This window comes from Meriones unguiculatus, chromosome 15 (assembly GCF_030254825.1).
Source record: "Meriones unguiculatus strain TT.TT164.6M chromosome 15, Bangor_MerUng_6.1, whole genome shotgun sequence".
Taxonomy (NCBI): Eukaryota; Metazoa; Chordata; class Mammalia; order Rodentia; family Muridae; genus Meriones; species Meriones unguiculatus.
The window spans coordinates 17,383,993-17,407,632 of NC_083362.1; the positions used below are offsets into that span (position 1 = coordinate 17,383,993).

Genomic DNA, 23,640 nt, shown 5'->3' on the forward strand with positions numbered 1-23,640 from the left:
GTGTGGCACTCAAAATGGTACTGTGATATGTATGGTGCCAAGCAGCAGACAGCCACTGCACTTGCTGTCCCAACACAACTACCTGGCTCTGCTGCTGTAAACGCCGTTGTACCCCAATAAAACTTCGTCTGTACAGTCTGATGTTCAAGTTTCACATGATTGTTAGATGCCCCAAAAGATAATGCTTTCGATAGTTTCGACATTTTAAAATGTTAATATCATTCTCGGTTTATGGGCTGTATAAAAACGGGGAGCAAAATAGATTTGACACTCAAATTCTATAAATACATTGCTAACTTGGATTCTACAAGATCCGAAAGAATTATTTTTCTACATAGTGAATTACTATAACTTGGTGACAACAACGTACTTATATTCCATCATAAAAGTTAAACATGTTCTGATTCTAATTTCTCTTTAAAATTTACTGGAAAACAAAGCCTTGGGTTTGGGTCTCATTTTAGATCACAAGATGTTTTACACAATTTTGTAGAACTTTACTATCTAGTATCGGTAAATTTTAGTATGCTAAGAAGACTTCACTAAAGATCAGAAAATATCACCAAAGGCCATAAATGTCTAAATCATACTGCTGACAGTAGGCAGTTACTTCGTGGACGGAGACGTGAATGTTCACATTATTTGAAAATAATTTCCAATCTTTACTTTGCCACCAACAACTGCTTCTTACCACCCTGGTTGGAGGCACTGCTCTGTGAAACAGTGAGCAGGACTGCCTTCGAGCTCCTCAGTAATAGATCATAACCTGTATTTGTGAGCCAAACAAACTCTCCTCCTCAAGCTGCTTCCAGTCACAGTACTTGTCACAACTAAACAAAGTAAATTAGGATAGTGGTAGAATTCTTGCCTACCATGCACAAGCCTCGATTTGACCCTTAGCACTGAAAATACACAAACGTATATGCACAAACACACAGACACATGTGCATTTGTCTTTAACTCGTATCCTGAATAGATACTGTTCAATGAAATGTAGATAAATTTCTACTTAATAAAGATTTAAGCAATTATATATGCTACATTATCACAAATTTATTATCGATAATTTATGGAGTATGGGGAGCGTCATTGCTTCATCATCAAAATAACAAATAATGATTTGTTGATGTAACTGATTCTAGTCTCATTATACTCTGAAAAACAATAAAAGAAATTATTTGCCACAAGATCTCTGCTCACAAGCTCTAACAGGTAGCTGTTTTTAATACTACCACATTATATTCCAGGACCTATATTTTCATTTCATTGGCTAGTCATTAAAACAAATGATCAATTTTAATACTGACTCCTTGACAACATTAATCATATAACTTTCCATACCCCATAAAAAGCTATGTTGAGTAAATAAGTTACTTCGGAGACAGTAGTGACAACCAACCCTCAGGAACAACTGACGCTATTTCTTTAACATTTAACATGGAGCACATGAATTAAGAAATGGGATGCCATGCCACCCAGTGAGTTCTGCCAATCATCATGTGCAGTAAACATTCAACGTCACTCAGGGGTGTTTCTCAACCTCAACAATACTGAAATTGTTCCCAGAGGACCCTTTTTCTAAGAGTCTGTCCTTTACATGACAGAATGCTTAGCTGCATTCCTGCCTGACACTCCCAGCTGTCAAATGTCTCTTGGAGGACAAAATCAGCGCAGATAAAAACTAATAGTTTACAGACGGCTAAGACTAAAAACATCCATTGCCAAATCAAGACAGAGACCCAGGGAGAGGGCATGAAAAACCTGTGGACAGCTCCAAGATGCTGTAAGAAAAACCTCTCTAATGCAGAGAGACCATGCCTCACCTCCTCACTAATGCGGAGACACCGTGTCTTCACCTCCCTCAATAGCAATCAGACCTCTGATTCATGAGGCTTCATCATGAATAGGTGTCTGGAAGAGCATGTGTTAGTGCCTTCAATTCTATATAGGCCTCTTTAAATATTTCAACCCCTTTTCTAAGAATAAATCCTGTAATTCTCCCCTAATAAATTACCTACCCCACTGTAGTATTTCTGAATAATAGATTAATTATATTTATGAGGACTTTTGTCTCACCCAATAGAGGAAACAATTTAGTAAAGTAAAATAATATAGCATGCCCAATACTGACAGGAAATGAATACACGTGGTTGTGGATGTAAACATGTTTTGTTTTGATCCCAGGCACAGGATATGGGACTGATTGAGATGGTCCACAGCAGCAGACTATTTGTTTCATGTGGGCTACAAGAGGGGCTCTTTGCCAGCTGCAGAGAGTTTAAATCTGAGGACTCTAGAGGAAACAAATCCCAGGGCCCACAGAGAGAAAGCGGGCTCCTAGAAAGAAGGCTGCTGGTGCTTGGCCCTGGCTGTTCCTGGTTGCTGTTGATGGGGTGTGACAAGAAGTTGGAGACACCCTGAAACAAATACTGGACTTGCCCCAAAAGAACCCGACAACCCTAACCAGGAAGTAGTAGTCTAGAATTCTGCTTCTTCTCCCCACTAACGTTTGTGTTCTCCTACCTGGTGTTGAGGTAGGAAGGGTTTGGACTGGAGAAGGGAGAGAGAGATATAAGAAATGCAAATAAAATAAGAAGAAAACAGGAAACAAGTTAGGAACCTGCCACAGAGGGCCTCTGAAAGGCTCTGCCCTGCAGACTATCAAAGCAGATGCTGAGACTTATGGCCAACTGTTGGGCAGAGTGCATGGAATCTTATGAAAGATTCTTATGAAAGAGGGAAATAGTAAGATCTGGAGAGGACAGGAACTCCACAAGGAGAGCAACAGAACCAGAAAATTTGAACACAGGGGTCTTTCCTGAGACTCAACCAAGTACCTTGTATGGAGATAACCTAGTACTCCAACCAAGTACCTTGCATGGAGATAACCTAGAACCCTTGCACAGATGTAGCCCGTGGCAGTTCAGTGTCCAAGTGGGTTCCATAGTAATAGGAACAGGGACTGCCTCTACATGAACTGATAGGCCTGCTCATTGATCACCTCCCCCTGATGGGGGAGCAGCCTTACCCCTTACAGATGACAATGCAGCCACTCCTGATGTGATCCGATAGACTAAGGTCAGAAGGAAGGAGAAGAGGACCTCCCCTATCAGTGGACTTGGGGAGGGGCATGCATGAAGAAGGAGGACGGAAGGTGAAATTAGGAGGGGAGGAGGAAGGAGTTTATGGGGGGGATACAAAGTGAATAAAGTGTAATTAATAAAAAAAAGAGTTAAAAATTAGTGCCCACAATATACTTTCCACCTTTAATTCCAACACAAGGATAAATGTCTATAATGCTTATCGATAAATGTTTGTTTCTAATCCCTGAACAAAACCATGAGATAACTTAAATATGGCCTTAATCACTTTTAATTGCCTTTAATGTTTGAAGTGTATAAAAAAAATTAGGATTCCTCAAAACTCCCACAATGTGTATATATACAAAAACAAGGCAAAGAAGTTGATTTAATCACTTATAATAAAATATATCCTTGCTTACAAATAAAAATGTAATCAAAAGTAAGATTTTATGTTAAATGTTGTGATATCAATGACTCCTACCTCCAAAATTCAGTGTCCACATTTCTAAAATGTGGCTGGCCACTAAGTATTGAGAATAAAATAAAAAGGAAAGTCTAACATTTAAAAGGATAAAGCATCATTCTAGTAGACCAGCAACCAGTGGAAAAATTTGTGCAACATCACACAAATTTCATATTTTTAAATTAGTGGTAACAAAATATGTCATCTGGGGGCTGATCTGTCTCAGTGTGTAAGAGCAAGAGCACTTGTTGTGTGGTGTATATGAAGACCTGAGTTCCATCCCAAGCATCCACACAGAAAAGCCCTGATGACAGCACTTCCTATATTCCCAGCACTGTGAGGCAGAGACAGGTGATTTCCAAAAGTCACCCCCAACAGGCTTGGCCTCATCAGTGAGCTTCCAGCTCATGAGCGACTCCACCTCAAGACAGTAAGTAGGACAACAAGAAAGGAGCACACTCAGAGTCCCACATACATCACACATATGCAATATACAGCACATACAAACATACACACAAAATACACAGCATGCACACACAAGAATCACATTATTTTGACCAAACTTACTTTTTATTGCTTATAAAAAAAAGAGAAGAATTTAAAGCTGATGAAATACAATAACTATAAAGGCAATGATAACACTCATTTTATACTGTTATGATTTTGCTAAGTACTTACATTACTTGCAAACTGTCTGCTGTTAAATTATTCCACATGATCTCATTAGCCTGAAGATTTTCATTTTCTTCTAATAAGGAAGTATCAAATTCGATTTCTTGTTCTTTTGCAGCTGTTGTTCTAGTAAAGTATGCCAAATAATTGTAATCAATATTAGTATACTACCATAATCTATCTCAGTGCATATCAAGGGCAAAATATTTACTATTATTCAAACTTCCACTAACAAAGTAAACATAATTCTATAATTTAGAAAAAAAAATGTAGGAATTAAAAGATCTTGTCATATAGCCTGCACCTTGGTTTCTTCCTTTGTAGAATATACATACACGTTAGTCAGTTTATCCTTGTTACAATGATACAAAGTATAAAACAAGATTCATGTGATGAAAAGTAATTAGTGCCTAAGAAAAAAATCTCATAATATCATGTATTATGTAAATGTTAAGAAAACACAATTTCATAGGTTAAATATGGGTTTAAACAATGACATATCAATTGAAAAAGACTTATATATAATTTTGTAAGTTAGCTATCAAGTTTAAGACAGTCTTTTAAAAATAAAACAATAAATTTGGGGCTGGAGAGATGGCCCAGAGGTTAAAAGCACTGTCTGGCTGAGCTTCTAGAGGTCCTGAGTTTGATTTCCAGCAACCACATGGTGGCTCCCAACCATCAGTTCACTCTTTTGGCCTGCAGATGTATGTGCAGGCAGAACACTGTACATAATAAATGTCTTTTAGAAAAATGATAAATTCATATAAAATAAACCCTGCTCTAATACACTTACTTTGTAAGTTTCTTAAATACTCTACTATGAAAAGCAATATATTCAAAAACAGCTTTAAATGAATGAAAATAGCATACCTGTGAACATCTATGAAGTTATTATATTCTGTGCTAGGATCTATCTGTTCAACAGACATTTGAATCTCTTTATGGACATTCACTATTTCCTCTGTAACAAGGCTGGTTATCTGGCTATATTCATGAAATATACCTTTTCTGAAAAGCAAAAATAAAATATATTTTAGTGTTCTATTAAGAGAAAGAAAGACCCAAAGAGAATTCATAACAATAAACATAGAAAATGGAGCTTTAAGAGGCATTAGCCAGGAGTCATACTGTGCAGACTGCTCAGACCCTGAATAACCTTTTAGCCAATGTAGCTCATGCCTTAGATGTACAAAAAGGAATTAATGCTCAACTAAAAGGAGGCTTGATGGTGTTCAATCAGAGGATTGACCTCGTGCAGGAGCAAATTGATACCCCTATGGCAAATCGCTCAACTTGGCTGTCAATGAAAGTATGCTGGACTTTGAGTCATTAGCATATAACATGAGAATTTTCCCTGTGCTGCAAATCTGTCTAAACAATTGTCTAGCTATATTTTAGGTAATTGGACTGGAGAATTCGATACTACGATGGAGCAGCTGAGAGTGGCCATTGTCACAGTAAATTCTACCAGAGTGAACGCAGGACTAGCCACAGGATTATCATCATGGATTGCTGCAGCCATGAATCATCTGAAGGAATGGGCGGGCATAGGAGCGTTAGCAGGCCTTCTGGTGTTGGTCTCCTTGGTTTGCCTGTGGTATATATGCAAGATTAGAGTCTCACAACAGCATAATGCAGCCATGACCATTCAGGCCTTTACAGCCATTGAAGCAGGACAGTCTCCCCAAGCATGGTTGGCTACCATAAAAAGCTAAAATGTTACGCTCAGGATGCGAGGCTAAGCACTACACTCAGGGTCAGCCGCTTTCGACCCAGAGAAGAGCATGTCTGATTGCAAGCGGGTTGATGCCCCAGGTCCCGCCTCTGAGAAAAAGGTATCGGACGGGTCTGATGCTCTTTGGGTGGATGACACCTAAATGAACATCAGTACAAAGTCCCAATTTATTTCTGGTATCAGAGATCAGACCTCTACTCTTGCCTGATGCGTCTAAAACAAAAAGGGGAACTGTAGAGAGCTGTGTAATGCCACGCCTTAAAGATGGAGCTGGTTTCCGCCTTCCACCTTCCCGATGGTGAGTGCTCTCTGTCAGGAACAACTCCACATTTGGATAAGGCTGAGGATCTGGCTTGCTTCCATGTATGTGGACCTATCTGCCCACGTGGCATGCTGGGGTTGGCTACCCAGAGGCTATTTAAGCTGTGGGCTGGCTTTCCCCAGGGTCAGATGATTGTTCAAGGTTCCTGAATAAACTGCATTGGAAAAAAAAAAAAAAAAAAAAGAGTAGTGGTTCATGCATCGCCTTATTTCATATATGTGGAGCAAGAAGGGCTTAGGTAAATGTGCAGTAATTCAAACACACCTTTACCAATTCAAATGTGTATTCGGTATGCCCAAAAGACCCAGCCAGCCAGTATTAATAACTTTCTATTCCTCAATATTCTTAAAGAAACACTGCATTCTTTGACACGGAGCTCTGACCAACCCTTATTTCTTTGTTTCTTTTCTGGTTTTTGTTTTGTTTTTTAAGACAGAGTTCTTCTGCATCACTGTTTCTCTTTTAGTGTATGACACTCTTTAAATGCCCTACTCTACTCTTATTCCTGGGATATGGATATATATATTATATAATATAATATACATTATATACTATATATACATAATAATAAAGTATATATTAATATACTATATAATACATAGTATAATTATATAATATTATATAATATATCAATAGATAGTATATAATATATATATATATATATTACTTAGGTCAGCTTCCATGACATCTGTTTCTTCTCCTAATCGCCAGTCTAGAGTAAAAATTTCATCAAGGTTTTTAGCTTGGTCTAATTAAAGAAAAAGGAAAAGAATTCTGTCATATAGACCAAATCCCCTACTTTTTAGGGTTATGCCTTATAAATACTGGTTATTACTGGCTTCAAAACAAATATGGGCAAATAAGCATATTCTGCATATAGCTACATAAATATAAAGCAGAGTTTGATTTTCTGTTTTCTAAAATAACTACTTATGAATCAAAATCATTACTTAAAAATCCTCTTTGTCAAAGTCACAAAAAATCTGTGTCTGTAAATGTCTCCAAGTGCTAGGATTAAAGGCCTGCATGACCACACCCAAATAATTGCTTTGTTTTTATAGAAAAATAGTGTTAAGGACAAATTCATTTAAATCGAATCACGATAAAAAATCCCCACACACATTTTCAGTGAAAGAAAGCTGAATTTAAAGATGTATAAATGCTTAACAGGAAAATAAAGGAAGTGAAGCCCATCAAATGTGGCCATCATTTTCTACTCTCCTAAATATAGGACAATATCTGAGCATGCAGCTTATTAACTGGAGTGACTGTTGACCCCTGAAAAGGTCTGAGAAACTGCCTACACACAAACACCAAGCAGTGTGCATTCGTACACGGCACAACTTCAATGAATAAGTGAATTCAGTCTCATATAGGAAAAGAACAAGAAGCTGGAAAGAAACTTTTGAAAAGTTCTCTTCTTGAAGCTTCTTCAGTTGAGGTTTAACTGCCTCACCCTCTGGGCTGGCATTCACTGGGCACCCACCCTTTTTGACTTAAAAATATGAAAGAGCAGCGTAAGTAACAACTACAACGTACAGAGGTCGAGCCTTCAGGCATGCGAGGTGATGGGCACAGCGGAAAGACCACCATGAGTAAAACTCCAGAAAAGAAAAACAATCTGAGCTGCCCCATGGTCTGGGTAATAACGAAGCTCTGAGGCAAATGTTTAACTGTGGAAGAAATGCTGAATCATATTCTGAAGGGACTTTATGATAAACAGGAAATGTATCTTACAGTGCTTTTATCATTTCTTCTTGCATCTTTTGCACAGAGTCCAGCAGCAGAGGAAGCGTGGTGTCGTAATACTGACTCTGATGGAGCTGCGCCCCCTTCAGCGCCAGGACATACTGATTATGCAGCATGTGGAGCTTCATGGTGGCTCTGTCATAGCGCTCCTTGGCCTTTTCTGTTTCCTTCCCTGAAGAAAACATTGAAGACAGCAGAGATAAGTTGTGCCATCACTGTAGGAGCCCAGACTTCTGCTGCTGTCTGTTCTTTCCCACATTTAGGGAAGAATCCAGGCTGCTGACTGCGCCCTGTGCAGGGTGCTGTGCCAAGTCCTAATGGCCAGTCCTCAGCACAGAGGCTCCTGTGCAGCAAGGGCTTGGTAAATCAAAATCAGGACACATAAGCACACACATAAAATCCTTCTCCTCTTCAAAGGAGCTTATAGAAAATCGAACAGCTGCTCAAATGAGACTACGTAAGCAGGAAAGCATGCAAATGTTAAAAGTTTAAGCCTGAGTCCATGATATCAATAGAGGTGAGTAATCCAATGGGGTTTTGTGGAGAAAACACACGTAAAAGATGCACGGGTATGGAAAAGGATAACAAAGATGAACAGAAATACAGCCTCCGCCATGATGGATATTACCAACTGGACACTCCCATGCTGGATGGCATGGGTGCCATGTTTGAAAGAGACTGTAGTAAAGAGCATGATAAACTGGAATGCTAAAGAATACTTGGAAAGGATGGGCGAGGTTGCAGAGCTAGGCAAAGAGAGAAAGTAAGGCACAAGGAATTTGAGAAAAATGTCTTCGAAAGTAGGACAATCCAGACTTGCCAATCAGGCACAGACAGAAAATGTGGAAGATGTCTGGGAGATAATGCTATTGCATGAATTAAAAACTTTTTTGAGGTCAGGTGGTGGTGGGACATGCCTTTAATCCCAGCACTCAGGAGGTGGAGGCAGGTAGATTTCTGAGTTCAAGACCAGCCTGGTCTATAGAGCTACTTCCAGGGCTACACAGAGAAACCCTGTCTAGGAAAGAAAAAAAAAAGAAACCTTTTTGTGGTTTATTATTATCTAAATCATTAAAATATATTTATAAAATAATCATTAAAATATATTGTCAACATATATAAACCTAATAATACAATTTTAAGCAAGTCGTAGATTTTTTGGTAAAAATTGAGTAAATATGTCGTATCAATTTAAAGAGTAATATTAGATATTTATTAATTCCTTTCTTTCTTCCAAGGAAGTTCTACAAGTGAATCCTATCCCCAGGAAAAGACCTCATACTACTGTGTGTGTGTGTCTGTGGTGTATATGTATGTGTGTGTGGTGTCTGTGTGTGTTGTGTGTCTCTGTGTGGTATGTGTGTATGTGTGTGGCGTGTATATGTGTGTGTCTGTGTGAGTGTGTGTTGTCTGTGTGCATGCCATGTGTGGGAGGTGCTTGTGGATGTCAGAAAAGGGTGTCAGACCCCCTGAAGCTGGTTCTGAACCATCTCCTATGGTGCTAGGAACTGAGATCTGGTCCTCTAGAACAGCAACAAGTGCTCTTAATCACTGAGCTATATTTGTAGCCCCATATTAAAAATGTATCCTTTTAAGTTTTTACTTTTTATAATTTATTCATTTTATATCCTGATTGTAGCTGCCTCCCTCATCTCCTTCCAGTCCCACCCTCCCTCTTCTTCTCCCTATTCTCCTCCCCTAGACCACAGAAAAGGGGAGACTTCCTCTTCTACCATCTGATCCTACCCTATCAAGTTTCATCAGGACTGCCTATGTCCTCTTCCTCTGTGGCCTGACAAGGCTGCTCCGCCAGGAGGAAGTGATCAAAGAGCAGGTAACAGAGACTATGTCAGAGACAACCCCTGCTCCCCTTACTATGGGACCCACATGGAAACTGAGCTGCCTATTGGAGACATCTGAGCAGGGGGCCTAGGTCCTCTCCACACATGGTCCTTGGTTGGTGCATCAGTCTCTGCAGGACCCCTTTGGGCTCAGATTTGTTGGCTCTGTTGGTCTCCTCGTGGAGCTCCTGTCCCCTCAGGTCCATCAATGCCCAAAGTTTGGCTGTGAGTCTCAGTGTCTGCTTTGATCCCCTGCCAGGTGGAATCTTTCAGAGTACATATATGGTAGGCTCCCATACTGTGCCCTCTCTTCAACCACTTCAGGTGCCTATTCTATTTGCCCTTCTGAGTGAGAATTAAGCAACCTCTGTAGAGTGCTCCTTGTTACTTAGCTTCTTTATGTCTGTGGATTTTGGACAGTTATCCTGTATTATATGGCTAATAGTCACTTACAAGCATATTAAGAATTAAAAGCTTTCCTTTGCTGTCAGTCTGTTTCAGCTAAGCAATCACCTGTTATTATCACCTGTTTGAGAATTTCTCTAGTCACAGTGAAAAATAGCAAGAAAAGGTGAAGATTTTTGCAAAGAGATTTAGACATCCTCCACACACAACTATTCAAAAACAAAACGAAAAAATGCAACTCTTTTTTGTTTCTCATCTCTCCCTCTAAGTATAAGGCAGATGAACTAAGCACATCAAAGGAATAAATGCGAGGGCAGAGGAGGGGCAGAAGCACTGCGAAAGGCTGCCTTCTAGACACAGCATGGCTGCTCCACACAGAAACTGACAGCAAGTTTCTGAGACCAAGACAAGTTAAAATGCCAGCATGGATAAGAGGCCGCTTGAGGAACTGCCCACAGCAGAGGAGATCTGGGGTCATGGCTATTGGATAGGTCTCTTTTTCTTGAGGGTGTGACCACTAACACCTTACTCATGCCCCAAGGGTTTAGTGCCACACTTGTATGCATATGGGCAACACTAATGGTACTCAGTTGTGTTCCCAAAGAAAAAAGAAAACAGGGATGTGGTGGGACACCAAGGGAGAGTCGGAGGTGGATGTGATTCAAGATACATCACACACATGTATGAGTTGTTCAAAGAACATATTAAACATCTAATATCTACTAAAAATAGAAAAATAAAAGGAAATCATCTTTCTTACAGACTAGGATGTCTCTATGACCCACAAGTCTGGAATTCGCCAAGTACCAGAACCACAGCCGACCCTGTCATAAGATGAACAAGCATTTTACAGAAATAAGTCTAGCCCCACTAATAGCTCGTTCTGACACACAAGAATTTTAGTAACTATATAAATTACTTTACAAAATGTTACCCCTGTTAATGTATTTCTCAGATTTGGGGGGTGGGGGAAGGCAGATCAAGTATGACAAAATTTAAACTACAAAGAAATGGAATTTGTGTATTTGACTACAATAGGATGGAACATTTTATGTCCTAAATGAGCACAATAATCACACAGGTTAGTAATGTGTAACTTCACATTACACATTAGGAACCCTAACTCATCCTTTTTTTTTTTTTTTTCTAACTTCAGAAGTCATCTCTCCACACATTTTCATGGGGACATTTAAACCACCCATCTGTTTCCTATTTGCACAGATTTTAAACTGCACACTACCCATCTGCCTTTCTGTCTGGTGTAGAATGACTCACTAAATACCCAACACTCAACTCACTAAGGTGTTAATAATACAAAATAACAGCAGACTTAATTTCCCAGCTGCTTCTTTTCGCTGAATTAGTTGTATTATATGATCAGCAACCTAAATAGGAATATTGTAGACAACATCTACTTACCAACGGCTTATTGACAGTCATAAATAAAGTTTAAAAAATAAGCTGCCTTTGAAAACATCCAATAAATAATCCATTGCATTACCGTAAGAGTGAGGTTTAAAATTAGATCTGAAGTTACAGTTTAGAAGAGCTTGGGTTGAAAGTGCACCTCACCACTCCCTTCCCATTTACCTGATTGTGAAGCATGCTTGCACCAAACACAGACTTCTTTCAAGCTGTCTACTGCTCTGTGCCTTAGAGGTAGAGTTCTGATGAACTGCTTAACTGTCACAATTTAGAAAAGAACCCTATTGCATTTCTTATAGATTTGCCTTACGAATAAGTATCTTCAGCCACATGGAGACTATGTAAGTGAACTCCAAAATATCAAATACTTAAAACAAAAGAAGAGCATAAGATAGGATGATGAAATATATGTAACTTGAAAGCAGAAGGTGGGATGATTCGGGGAGATGAAGGAGACCAGCAAGAGTGAGATAGAGGAGATGGGAGAGGACTGGGGAAGGTGAGGAAGAACAAAGTACAATGATACATATGTATGAAAATGTCACAATGAAGCCCATTATTTTGTATGCTAACTAAAAATGAATAAAATAAAGACAAATTAGAAAATTGCTAGTTCTTTCACTTAACAAGATTATTTGTTTAAAAACAAACCAATACAATTATACCTATCTGATTCAGAATAACTCAGATCACTAGCATATATTCTGATATACTTCAAAAGTAATTACAGGAGCTTACCACAGAGGGCCTCTGAAAGACTCTACCCAGCTGTATATCAAAGCAGATGCTGAGCCTCTTAAACAGACTTTGGGCAGAGTGCAGGGAATCCAATGAAAGAAGGGAGAGACAGTGGGACCTGGAGAGGACAGGAGCTCTACAAGGAGAGCAACAGAAGCAAAATATCCAGGCACAGGGGTCTTTTCTGAGACTGATACTCCAACCAAGGACCATTCATGGATATAACCTAGAACCCCTGCTCAGATGTAGCCCATGGCAGCTCAGTCTCCAAGAAGGTACCTTAGTAAGGGGAACAGGGACTGTCTCTGACATGAACTCAGTGGCGGGCTCTTTGACCACCCCCCTCCCCTGAGGGGGAAGCAGCCTTGCCAGGCCACAGAGGAAGAAAATGTAGCCAGTCTTGATGAGACCTGATAAGCTAGGGTCAGATAGAAGGTGAGGAGGACCTCCCCTATCAGTGGAATTGGAGAGGAGAATGGGAGGAGATGAGGGAGGGAGGACAGGATTGTGAGGGAATGAAGGAGGGGGGCTACAGCTGGGATACAAAGTGAATAAATTGTAATTAATATAAAAATAAAAATTTAATAATAATAATAATTACAAATAAAGTTAAAGGTAATTTAAAGTATGTAGGTGAACAAATTGCTATTCACAGACCTTTGCTGCTATATTATTTTTCTTAGCTGATAAGAAACCCTGGAGCAATATGTGGAGTTATTTTGTGTGCCAATTAACAAGGAGGAAAACATCCAATTTTTCCTCCTCCATATAATGAAATTCATAGAGATTGAATTATAATTCTTCCACCACTAGTTGTTGACAAATCTGTTTAATGTTTTGTAATAACAGAGTGTGTATACAACATGTCATGCCATAAACAGTATTATGAAGCAAGAAAAATGCAATTATGTAAAGCTGACATTTACAACAGACAAGCTAGACTATTCATTCAATTTCATCTAGAAAGTCAAGCACTGGTACATAAACTTCTGAAGTGAGTACCATTTCTTAAATATCATGATACAAAGTGCCCTGATAATAATAAGTGATTACTGTCCGAAAACAAAGCAACTGTTTTCTATTTTATCTGCTTTCATGTGAAAATGGCTGTGCTGTCATCCACCCCCAGATGACCATGCTCATTTGAGCACTTGAGTTAACGAAGAGACAGATTACTCTCCCTTAACTAAATGCTAAAATGGATCTTGAATATGCTAAAGGCTTGGTCCCCAGTGTGTCCTGGCTGAGACAGTGGTGTCTGCCCTTGCAGCATACGGTCGCTCCCTCCTTCCTAGCTCATGATATGAGATTTATTCTAACACAAACCACTCAAAGCAATGGGGATGGCCAGTGTTGGGAGGAACCGCCAGGACTATGAGTTCAACAGACTGTGGTTTTGTACAATGTACAATTGCCATGAGGATTAAGGTAGCACATGCTTTTGATTCTCAGCAAAGTTGTAATTTTATTTTCTTTTGTTTTGTTTATTTGGTTGGTTGGTAGTTTAGTTTGGTTTGGTTTGGTTTGGTTTGGCTTTGTTTGGTTTGGTTTGATTTCATTTGGTTTTTCAACACAGGGTCTCTCTGTGTAGCAGCAGCTGTCCTGGACTTGCTCTGTAGACTAGGCTGGCCTCGAACTCACAGAGACCCAGCTGCCCCTGCCTCCCTGACTGCTGGGATTAAAGATGTGCACCACTATGCCTGGGTGACTTTATTTTCCTTTGTTATCACTAAGTACCTTCTAGAGAAAACCTTGACATGTGAATATGATGTCACTCATTCAATTTTCACCCACTCATTTTTTTTTTTACATCTATCAGTTCTTGGGTATATTTGTTATTAATCTTCTTCACATTACTGTCTAAGAGGCTGCCTCCTGTTCCTATGTGCTTTATGGATAAAACACTTACGTTGGATAAGCTTTGTTTAATTACAAATTAAGGTACTACTTGTTATAATAATGAAAAATATACACTAAAGGTGTTGTGCAAATACACATAAAAAGAGATGTATTCATAGATTTTGGAAAATATGATCTTGCTTGCATGAACTAAGCCTTTTCCTCCCCTGAGAGCAACAATTCATTCACCAGTTCTGTTTTCAATCACTTTACAGAATGTAACTACCATAAATAACAAGAATGGACTGTCAGAGACAGCTCAGCAGTTAAGAGCATTTGTTGCTCTGCAGAGGAGCTGAGTTTGGTTTGCAGCATTCACTGTGTGGTTCACAACTACCTATATATAATTCCAGTTCCAGATATATGATGCCTTCTTCTGATCTTGGAGGAGACATATCCACAAACATGCACTCATTCACACATACACACACAGAGAATTAATGTGTTTTTTTTCCCATTAAAAGGTCAGTTGCCATTCTGACCATTCTTCGCACACATTAGTCTACCTACTACAATCCAGGAGGGCCCTGCCTGGATCACTGCAGTAGCCTGAAAGCAAGCAGCATCCTTCCTTCCATGCTTCCTGCAACCCTCACGCTGTTCCCCATTCACTGAGCAGAATTATCTCATTAGTAAGCGAGTCCACAGTGCTTCTCTGCTGGAACCCTCCACGAGCATCCCATCTTCCTCAGAGGAAAAGCCGGTGTTTACTGTAATGATCGGAAATAGCCCATGCTCCCTGCCAGCTGTCAGGGCAGATGCTCTCTGACCCCCTCGACAGGCCACCCCTTTCCTCAGCAGTGCAGGAAGACATGTGCACACGATGGTCCCGCTACCTACAGTAGTCTCTGCCCTACAAGGAGACTTGATCAGCTCCCTACTCCCTTTGCCTCTATTAACGGTTACTTGTCCATAAGCCTTTCCTAATGAGCTTCAGCGCCGCGTCCACCTACCTGTTTCCTTTCCCCCACCTTACTGATTATTTAATTTTTTAAACATTTTTAAATTTTATTTTATTGCTTTCATTTAACATGTATGAGCGTTTTGCCTGTATGTATGTGTGTGCACTATGTGCATGTCCGGTGCCCACAGAGACCAGAAAAGGATGCCAGATCTCCTGGAACTGGAGTTACAGACAGTTGTAAGCAGTTGTGTGGGTGCCAATATAGGACCTAGCTCCCCTCTAGGAGCAGCAGGCACTCTTGCCACTGCTGAGCCTTTTCTCCAACCCCCTTTAATGTTTCAATTACCTGCTAATTACTTGTCTTCTGCTTGAAAACCCAAGCCTCACAGAGACAAGTACTTTAATTTCTACTGTCTCTCTGCTTCAAAATCCAGCAGCTTGCAAATAGAAAGAAACCAATAAATAGTTCTAACATGTATACGTAGACACACACAAATTTGTATGTACAGTACATGCAAGTGTACACGTGTGCACATGTGTGCATAAATGTGCAAATGTGTCTACTTGTGTGCGCTCATATGTGTAAGCATGTGTACATGTGTATGTGTGCAAAAGTGGACATGTGAGCACATATATGTGCTTGTGTGTACTACATATGTGTGTGCTCAAATGTGTTAGCATGTGTGCACATGTGTGTGCCTATGCGTGCTGTGTGCACATGCACATGTGTGTACCTATGTGTGCTGATGTCTGTGCATGCACATTCATGTGTGTACTTGTATGTTCATGCACATGCACGTGCACATGTGCGTGTGTATGTGTGTGCACATGTGTATGTGTGTGCACACACGTGTGTGTACTTGTGTGTGTGTATGTATAGAAGTATGGAGGCCAAGAGAAGATTCCTGCAGTTCTCCTTAATTGGTTTCCATCTCACTCCTTTGAGTCAGGCTCTCACTGACCCTCTCATTCAGCAGTGATGGAGCTCACTGCTCTTCAGGCCTCAGCAATGGGCCTGCCTCTGCCAACCAGCGCTGGGATGTAAGTCATAGAGAGTTTTTTACAGAGATGCTGGAATCTGAACTTGGGTTCTTAGGTTGTTATGTTCTTAGCATATCTCTAGTCCCAAAAAGTTGTTCTTAATGTATGAATTTAAATGTTTTTAAAAACTACATGTAAACCTACATGGATTTTTTTTAATTTATAATTAAAGAAAGATTAGAATTTTGCCATCTGCTGTTCAGAGCATACTGTTAATATTCATTTCTGATTTTCTCTATCTAGTAAGTAACTTAAGTCCAAAAATTACATTTCTAAAGAGCGTCACACAAAATGTAGAGGAAAATGAGCCAAAGGAAGTAACTTCTCTTAATATTTTTCTGTGTGCCACTCAGATTTGCTCATACAAAATAAAAAAAATAAAATAAAAAAAGAATGCGAACAAATTATTATACTTTCACTTTATATAAGTAACATTAAAAAAATGCATTTCTATTGCACACAATATTTCAGTCTTTAAGGAGAATATCTTAATAGTCATTGCATTTCTACAAAGCTTTAACACAATGCAAATTAGGTAAATAACTAAGAGAGCCATTATTCACAATAACCTTGTGAAGTTCCTGTTTTATTAAATGCAGTGGAATGTATACAGGCCACGGGCTAGCACTCATGTATCATCCACTGATGAGTAGATTTAAGAGGTATTCACTTTTGGGCATTTAACAAAGCCAGGGGTCAGGAACTACTGGTCTGCTTTCCTCTGTGATGAAATGCTTTAGGAAAACAACTTCCTAGAGGAAAGCTTGGCTCTTTGTTTAGCTTGTTCCACTGTTTCTGGGCCTTGGAGGAACAGGACATAACCGAGAGGGACTACACTAGAATAAAGGTGACCACCTCCTGACAGGAGCAGAAGTGAGGCAGAGGAACTGGGTACAAGGCCCTGTGCACAAATTCCAATGTACCAACTTGAACCAGGTCCCACTTCCTGAGTGCCTATCACCTCTCAATAAGCACTGAATTAGGAATCCATCAATGAATTGGTGCATTGATGAGGTTACAGTCCTCATGGTCCAATAACCCAACTTCCCAATGCCCACTGGCTAGTAACCAAACTTGAAGATTCTAGAGGACATTCTAGATGGAAACCACAGCAACCATAGTTTGAACTATAATGTGGCTTTTAGCAACTACCATATCCAAAATGCATTTCAGACATGAGGTGAGTCAAGATGGTATAAATTTGAATTCCAGAATGTTTTCTAGAAGACTTTCATTCCCCACTCATATATGACTCTAATATATAAATATTGTATCAGAATGATGGCTGTCCATTTTGTGAATTCTTTGATGAAATCAAGTAAAAGACCTTCCTAAGTTTTGCTCATTTTCTTAAAGTTTAGATTTATTTAAACATACATTGAACCATATGTCTCAAGGCTGGACTCATTCCGAACTGGTTTTCATGTTTAAAGTATTCTAAAGAAATAATTCAAAGATCTGATCAATTTTAATTGGCTATAAAATATCACAAAACTATTCTTTTTGTTTTGTTTTGTTTTCACAAAATTATTCTTAATGCATGAAGAGGGAATTTAAGGAAATCTGCTTCCCAATTATAGAAAAATTTCCTTTTGAATGAGATCTGAAGCTATTCCCTATAGTTCCAGCAACAGGTTCTTCTTATTCTCTCTGGATAGGATAAGGGATTGTAGATGATCATGGATGTGCCAATCCCTTAAAATCACTCTCTTCTTCCTCAAAGAGAATGGATAATTAGGAAAAGATTGCTTCTATTCTTATAAGAGAAGAGGGTAATAAGAGCCTTCCTAAGCTGACTGTAATGGCTGTGAAACAATCTCACTTCCTTTTCTGCAGTAGGATGGGTGACAACACAGAAGCCTCCAGTCTTATAGTCATGTCAGAGAAGGCTTCACAGATACTGGCAAGAATATTTTGAGGCTTGGTAAATAGAAAACTCTGGAGTAATTCTAACCACACAGTTAGGTAGGCTGCATCTGAATATATAATTAGTAAGAAATTTGTCTAAACATCTTTTCTCATTCTTCAATATGTCCTCAAACAAACTATGAAACTTCCAACAAAACCATATTTAAATCTACTTTATTTAATACAATCTGTTTCAATATGATATTGCTTAATTTTTTTTAAATTAGCTTTCATGACACTTATTCTTAAAATATTTCTCAGGCCTCATGGGTTAAAATAGCTCGTTGTTCTTTCAAAGGACTTAGGTTGTGTTTCCAACGCACACAGCACACACATGGTGGCTCACAACCACCCCTAACTGCAGTCCCAGAGAAACCAATGCCCTCTTCTGAGCCCCTTTGGGCACCAGATACACAGGTGCTACACATACCTATATACCACAAAACATTCAGACACATAATAGAAAAAAATTAAACCCCCTTTTAATTAGTTTTTTTAAGTGGGCTACATCTAGAACTGTAAGTGCCTAAACATAAAACTACAGGTGAAAATGATGCATAGTTCCGTAGCATGATCAAAAGAGGGAAAAAGTGAATTCAAAAGATTTGAGAACATCTCTGAATACAATGAGAGAAGGCTAAGAGTTAAGGTCAAGTGCTTCTGTCTTCCACTTTCAATGATGAAGTTTTATTGAACACTGGATAAAAGCAAAACTAACCAGACTATAGACATTGAAATCACATGGCTGATTTCAACTACTCTCCCAACATGAACTTAAAACGTGTACATGTGTGCCTGTGAGAGTTTTTCAGGGTTTACAGGTACAGCTCAGGGGTGTTAAAACACTTACTCTAGCTAGGTTCTATCTCCAGCATAAGAAGGACAAAGAAAAAAGAAAGAGAAAAAGAGAGAGAGATAAGAGGAAGGAAGGAAGGAAGGAAGGAAGGGAGGGAGGGAGGGAGGGAGGGAGGGAGGGAGGGAGGGAGGGAGGGAAGGAGGGAGGGAGGGAGGGAGGGAAAGAAAGAGAAAGAAGGAAAGAAGGAAGAGAAAGAAAGAGAGAGAGAAAGAAAGGAAGAAAGAAAGAAAGAGAGAGAAAGAAAGAAAGAGTGGAGAAAAAAGAGAGAAAAGAGGAGGGAGGGAGGGAGAGGGAAGGAAGGTGGAGGGAAAGAGGTACTAAAAGCACTGTCTTCAGATGCTCCCACTGCCTTGCTACAATAGTGTTTCACTAGCTCTAAAAGAATCACCTATGAGCATATTTCTGTAAAACAAGTATTAAGTACAAAGACCACTTAAAACATTACAACATAGCTTTTGTGTTTAAACAAAAATAATCTACATCATTAAAAACAGGTATCAAAGCCTGGTGTTGAATTGCCTTTGCTTACCAGTCATTCACCAATAGATATGAAAGTAATGTGAAAAACAGTATAGCTGAATTAGCATAAAGTCATCAAGTCATTGCTGGCACTGGGCGGGGTCTCATATGGATTTATAATGTCATTAACTGTGGAGGCCTGCCTAAGGATGAAATAATCAACTTTACAAAGCTAACTATGCTGACAAATTAAAAAACAAAGTAATGCTGGGGACCAGAGAGAATGCTTTCTGAGTACCTAAATCATTCTTCAAAATGAGAAATGAATACTGATGATGAAACTCGAAAAAAACCACTCTAAATTAATAAGGACACAACAATCTCAGAATCATTAAGGTGCATGGAAATACATAAAGAAAAAACAAAACCGTGAACATGAATGAATTTTCTCTATAAAGAGCTACTGAAATTCAATAAGAAACAGTAAGAAGTGGCAGGATGGGATGGGATAGGACCAGATGGGGAGGAGAGTGAGGAAGGGATGTGAAAGGGAGGTAAAGGAAAGATGGGGAGGAAGAGAGAGGAGGATGGTGACTCTCAATCAGCCTCACGTCTGATTGAGAATAGCAACAGTAGCTTGATTGTTTAAAATACACCCAAGGGGAAAGTGCTGACCTCGTTTTCCCTCGTTTTCTGTTGACTAACACAATATATGATAAGATATATAAAGTGTATTATTGAAAGAGAAAGGTAAGAATGAAAAATGGTGTCTAGTGAACTTTTATTTAGTAATTAAGAAAATTTTAATAAAAGAGCAAAAGTCTAAATCTAAAACATGAAGTTACACTAATCCAGATGGGAAACACTGGTCCATTCCAGAGACCCAAAAGCTTCCGTTCCCGACCTAGGATGATTCTCTAGTGAAACCAATGCTCACAGAATTCTAGCTTAAATTTTAAAAATGCACAGCAAATGACTAGAATCAGGAATAGCTTTGGGAAATGGAGACAGTGTGCTCCTCTTTCCCACCTAAGACTTTAAGAAAGCCCTAGGACAATTTAAACATGAAACTTAATCTGTAATGGAAGTATTATGCCATAAATGATCTTTTTGTTTTAATACTAAAGGCAAAAGCATTTGAAACGACTTCTAAACACACAGAATACTGTTTTTCTCACTTAATAATCTCTAATTAAGTAAACTGAATGCAAGATACACACACACACACACACACTCCCTGCATCCTTTTACGAACACTAAAATTCTGCTAATGTGAACTACTCAGAATCACTCAGAATCTCTTAAAACACAAAACAGAATTTATATCATTTCAACAACTGGTCCATTTTGATATATTCTGAGATTTTAGAACATAAGCTGCCCTAGATTGAATAGAAATCACCACAGTAAAGACTTTTCCTAATGCTGCCTGTCATACCTTTGGCTAAGGCTTCTTTATATTTCTCTTTGGCAGAATTCATTTCTTTTATTAATTGTCGATAGCTGGATTTTAATTTCTCCAATTCTGTTTTTGTGACCTGTCAAAGAGATAATATACAGAAAAAAAATTAAGTGTTAAAGTTAAATTGGTCAACAGTTTACATTCTAACAGATTAGTTTATATGCATTTTATGACCCATAGGTGACAACTACTCTTTAGCAAAAAAATTAGTCAATAAACTAAAAATCAGCTTTAAATCCATGATACATTCAATGTGATAGAAAAACACGTACACTTCCTTTAAAAGACAAATCAAGAATACCACACGCCTAGGAGACACTGTCATAGCACACTCCCTGATCCTGTGGCTCTTGCAGTCTTTCCTCCCCATCTTCCACAGTGAACCACAAGCCTTAAGTTCAGAAGTGGTTTGTAGTACATAAGGGCATAAGCAGAGCAAAAGGGTCTGCAGGGTCCATTTTCTCAGCATCTGCATTGGTTTCATTTTGGCTGTCCCTCTGACTGGGCTAAGATAGAAACTCAAAGTAATTCTTTAATGGAGGAAATATAGAGTAATTGAGGAGAGGCAAAAGAGCACTGCCAGGAGTGGGTGACCCACTTGGTCAGCCCTGAAAATATACATTCCAATAATATTACATGGACTCTGAACAGGTTATATTTGGGAATGTGTATTTATATACATATTTCATACAATAACCATGAATGTAGAGACCAAAAATTTGAAAGAGAGATGGAAGAGGTACATGGGAGAGTGCAGAGAAAGACAAGGCAAGGGAGAAATTCTACTTGACAAGAAATAATTTGTTAAACTACATTAGGAAATAAAAGATATAAAAGAATTTCCACTGAAGAAATACCAATAAAAGAAAATAACATCCCTTTGGTTTGTAGAGATAGGTTAGTGAGTAAAACACCTGTCATGAAAACATGACAACCTGAGTTCAAATCCCTCGCACCTATGCAAAGTCGGGCATGGCAGCAGGTGCCTGTAACTCCAGCCCTGGGAGGAGGGGCAGAGACAGGATGATTCCAAAAGTACACAGGTCACCTGGTATATCTGAAATAGCCCTGAGTTCACAGAGAGACCCTGCCTCAAAAATCTGAGTGAAGAATGACTAAGGACACTTGATATCAATCTCTATCCTACCCAGACACACATTCTAACACATACAATACACAACACACACACAACACATACATACAACACACACTTTCACATACATACAACATATACAATACACAAGCACACATACAACACACACATATACCACACAAACACACAGTGCAACAAACACTTGTAACACACAATACACAAATTCACATACAACACAGACATAAAGTACACATACAACACATATGAAACACACCACAATACACAAAGACACACAAACACATACACACACATTCATACCGAGTAGTAAACAGCAATCACTAGATAAAAACACTAGATAAAAAGCGAAGTGGAAATCTGACAGATGACTCTGACAACTGTGGAAGTAATTAGTAAAGTATAACATCAAAATAACACAAACAAGCACTATATATGCCCTGATATGAAACAATAGGAAGTTATTTACACCCTGATCTGAAACATCTACGATATATTCTTGACCAAATTAAGCCTCTAGATCTATCCAATTTCAAATTTATAGGAAAAAAAGATGAAAATGTATTTCATAAGACATAAGAAAATGTGTTTCATAAGTTTTTGCTTATCAAAAACTTCAAAGTTGAGCCATGTGTGGTGACACACTTTTTTCCCAGCACTTGGAGGCAGAGGCAGGCAAAGCTCTGTGAATTCAACGCCTGCCTGGTCGACAGAAGAAGCTGCAAGGCAGCTAAGGATACATAGTAAGACCACATCTCAAACAAACAAAAAATCAGACAAAAAAGAAGAAAGAAAAACTCAAAATTGAAGGAATACAATTACATATAGCAAATTACCTAATTTCAACTGTTATTTTTCAGAAAGAAACAGGAAGAACAACCTAGGGACTAAAAGATAGTTATTCAAATGCTACTTATGTCTCAGGTTATGTCTTGACTAAAACAAACCAACAGAAACTGCTTAACCTGCAAGCATAGGACCACAGTAGATTTAGTAATATTAATATCTGTCATTTTTAAGTGAATTAATCAAAATGTTCTTTTTTTAAAAAAAAAGAATCCCTGTATTACCAATATATGCTAAAGTGTTTTTGGATAAAATGCTATCTGTGATTTCCTTTAAATGGCCAAATACTGAGATGAAATGTGAGACTACATGAAGCAAGAGAGCAGTGACTATGGTGACAGCTACAGAGGCACCCATGTTGCTCTTCTGTTTGGATATGCAACATTTTACATTGACTAAATTATTATTAATACAAGAAAATACATACATATTTAATTTTTAACAAAAGCTAAAAGCTGTTTCTTTTTATTTTATGTGTGTGAGTGTTTTCTCCCATGCATGTCTGTGCACCATGTGCTGGCACTACTCATAGAGGCCAGAAGAGAAAATCAGATCCCCTGGGACTGGAGTTACAAAGGTTGTGAGCTGCCCTGTGGGTGCTGGGAATTGAACCTGGCTCCTCTGGAAGAAGAACAATACACATTCTTAATCCTTGAGCCATCCCTCCAGTCCTAAAACTATTCCAGTAAACAAAAAACATATCTGCCAAGTTATTACAAGA

The 23,640-nt window shown here is 38.8% G+C and overlaps 1 protein-coding gene across 4 annotated transcripts in view; it reads right to left on the reverse strand.

Annotated features, from left to right (window-relative positions):
• Fer (FER tyrosine kinase) overlaps positions 1-23,640 on the reverse strand; it is a 304,379-nt gene that overhangs the window by 245,931 nt on the left and 34,808 nt on the right. For all 4 annotated transcript variants that reach the window (XM_060368266.1, XM_060368267.1, XM_060368264.1 and 1 more), the window contains 4 exons: positions 20,942-21,041; positions 8,016-8,199; positions 5,092-5,229; positions 4,225-4,344 (listed from right to left, as the gene is read on the reverse strand). In XM_060368266.1, coding sequence (XP_060224249.1) covers positions 4,225-4,344; positions 5,092-5,229; positions 8,016-8,199; positions 20,942-21,041 — 542 coding nt within the window. The remainder of the gene's footprint in view (positions 1-4,224; positions 4,345-5,091; positions 5,230-8,015; positions 8,200-20,941; positions 21,042-23,640) is intronic.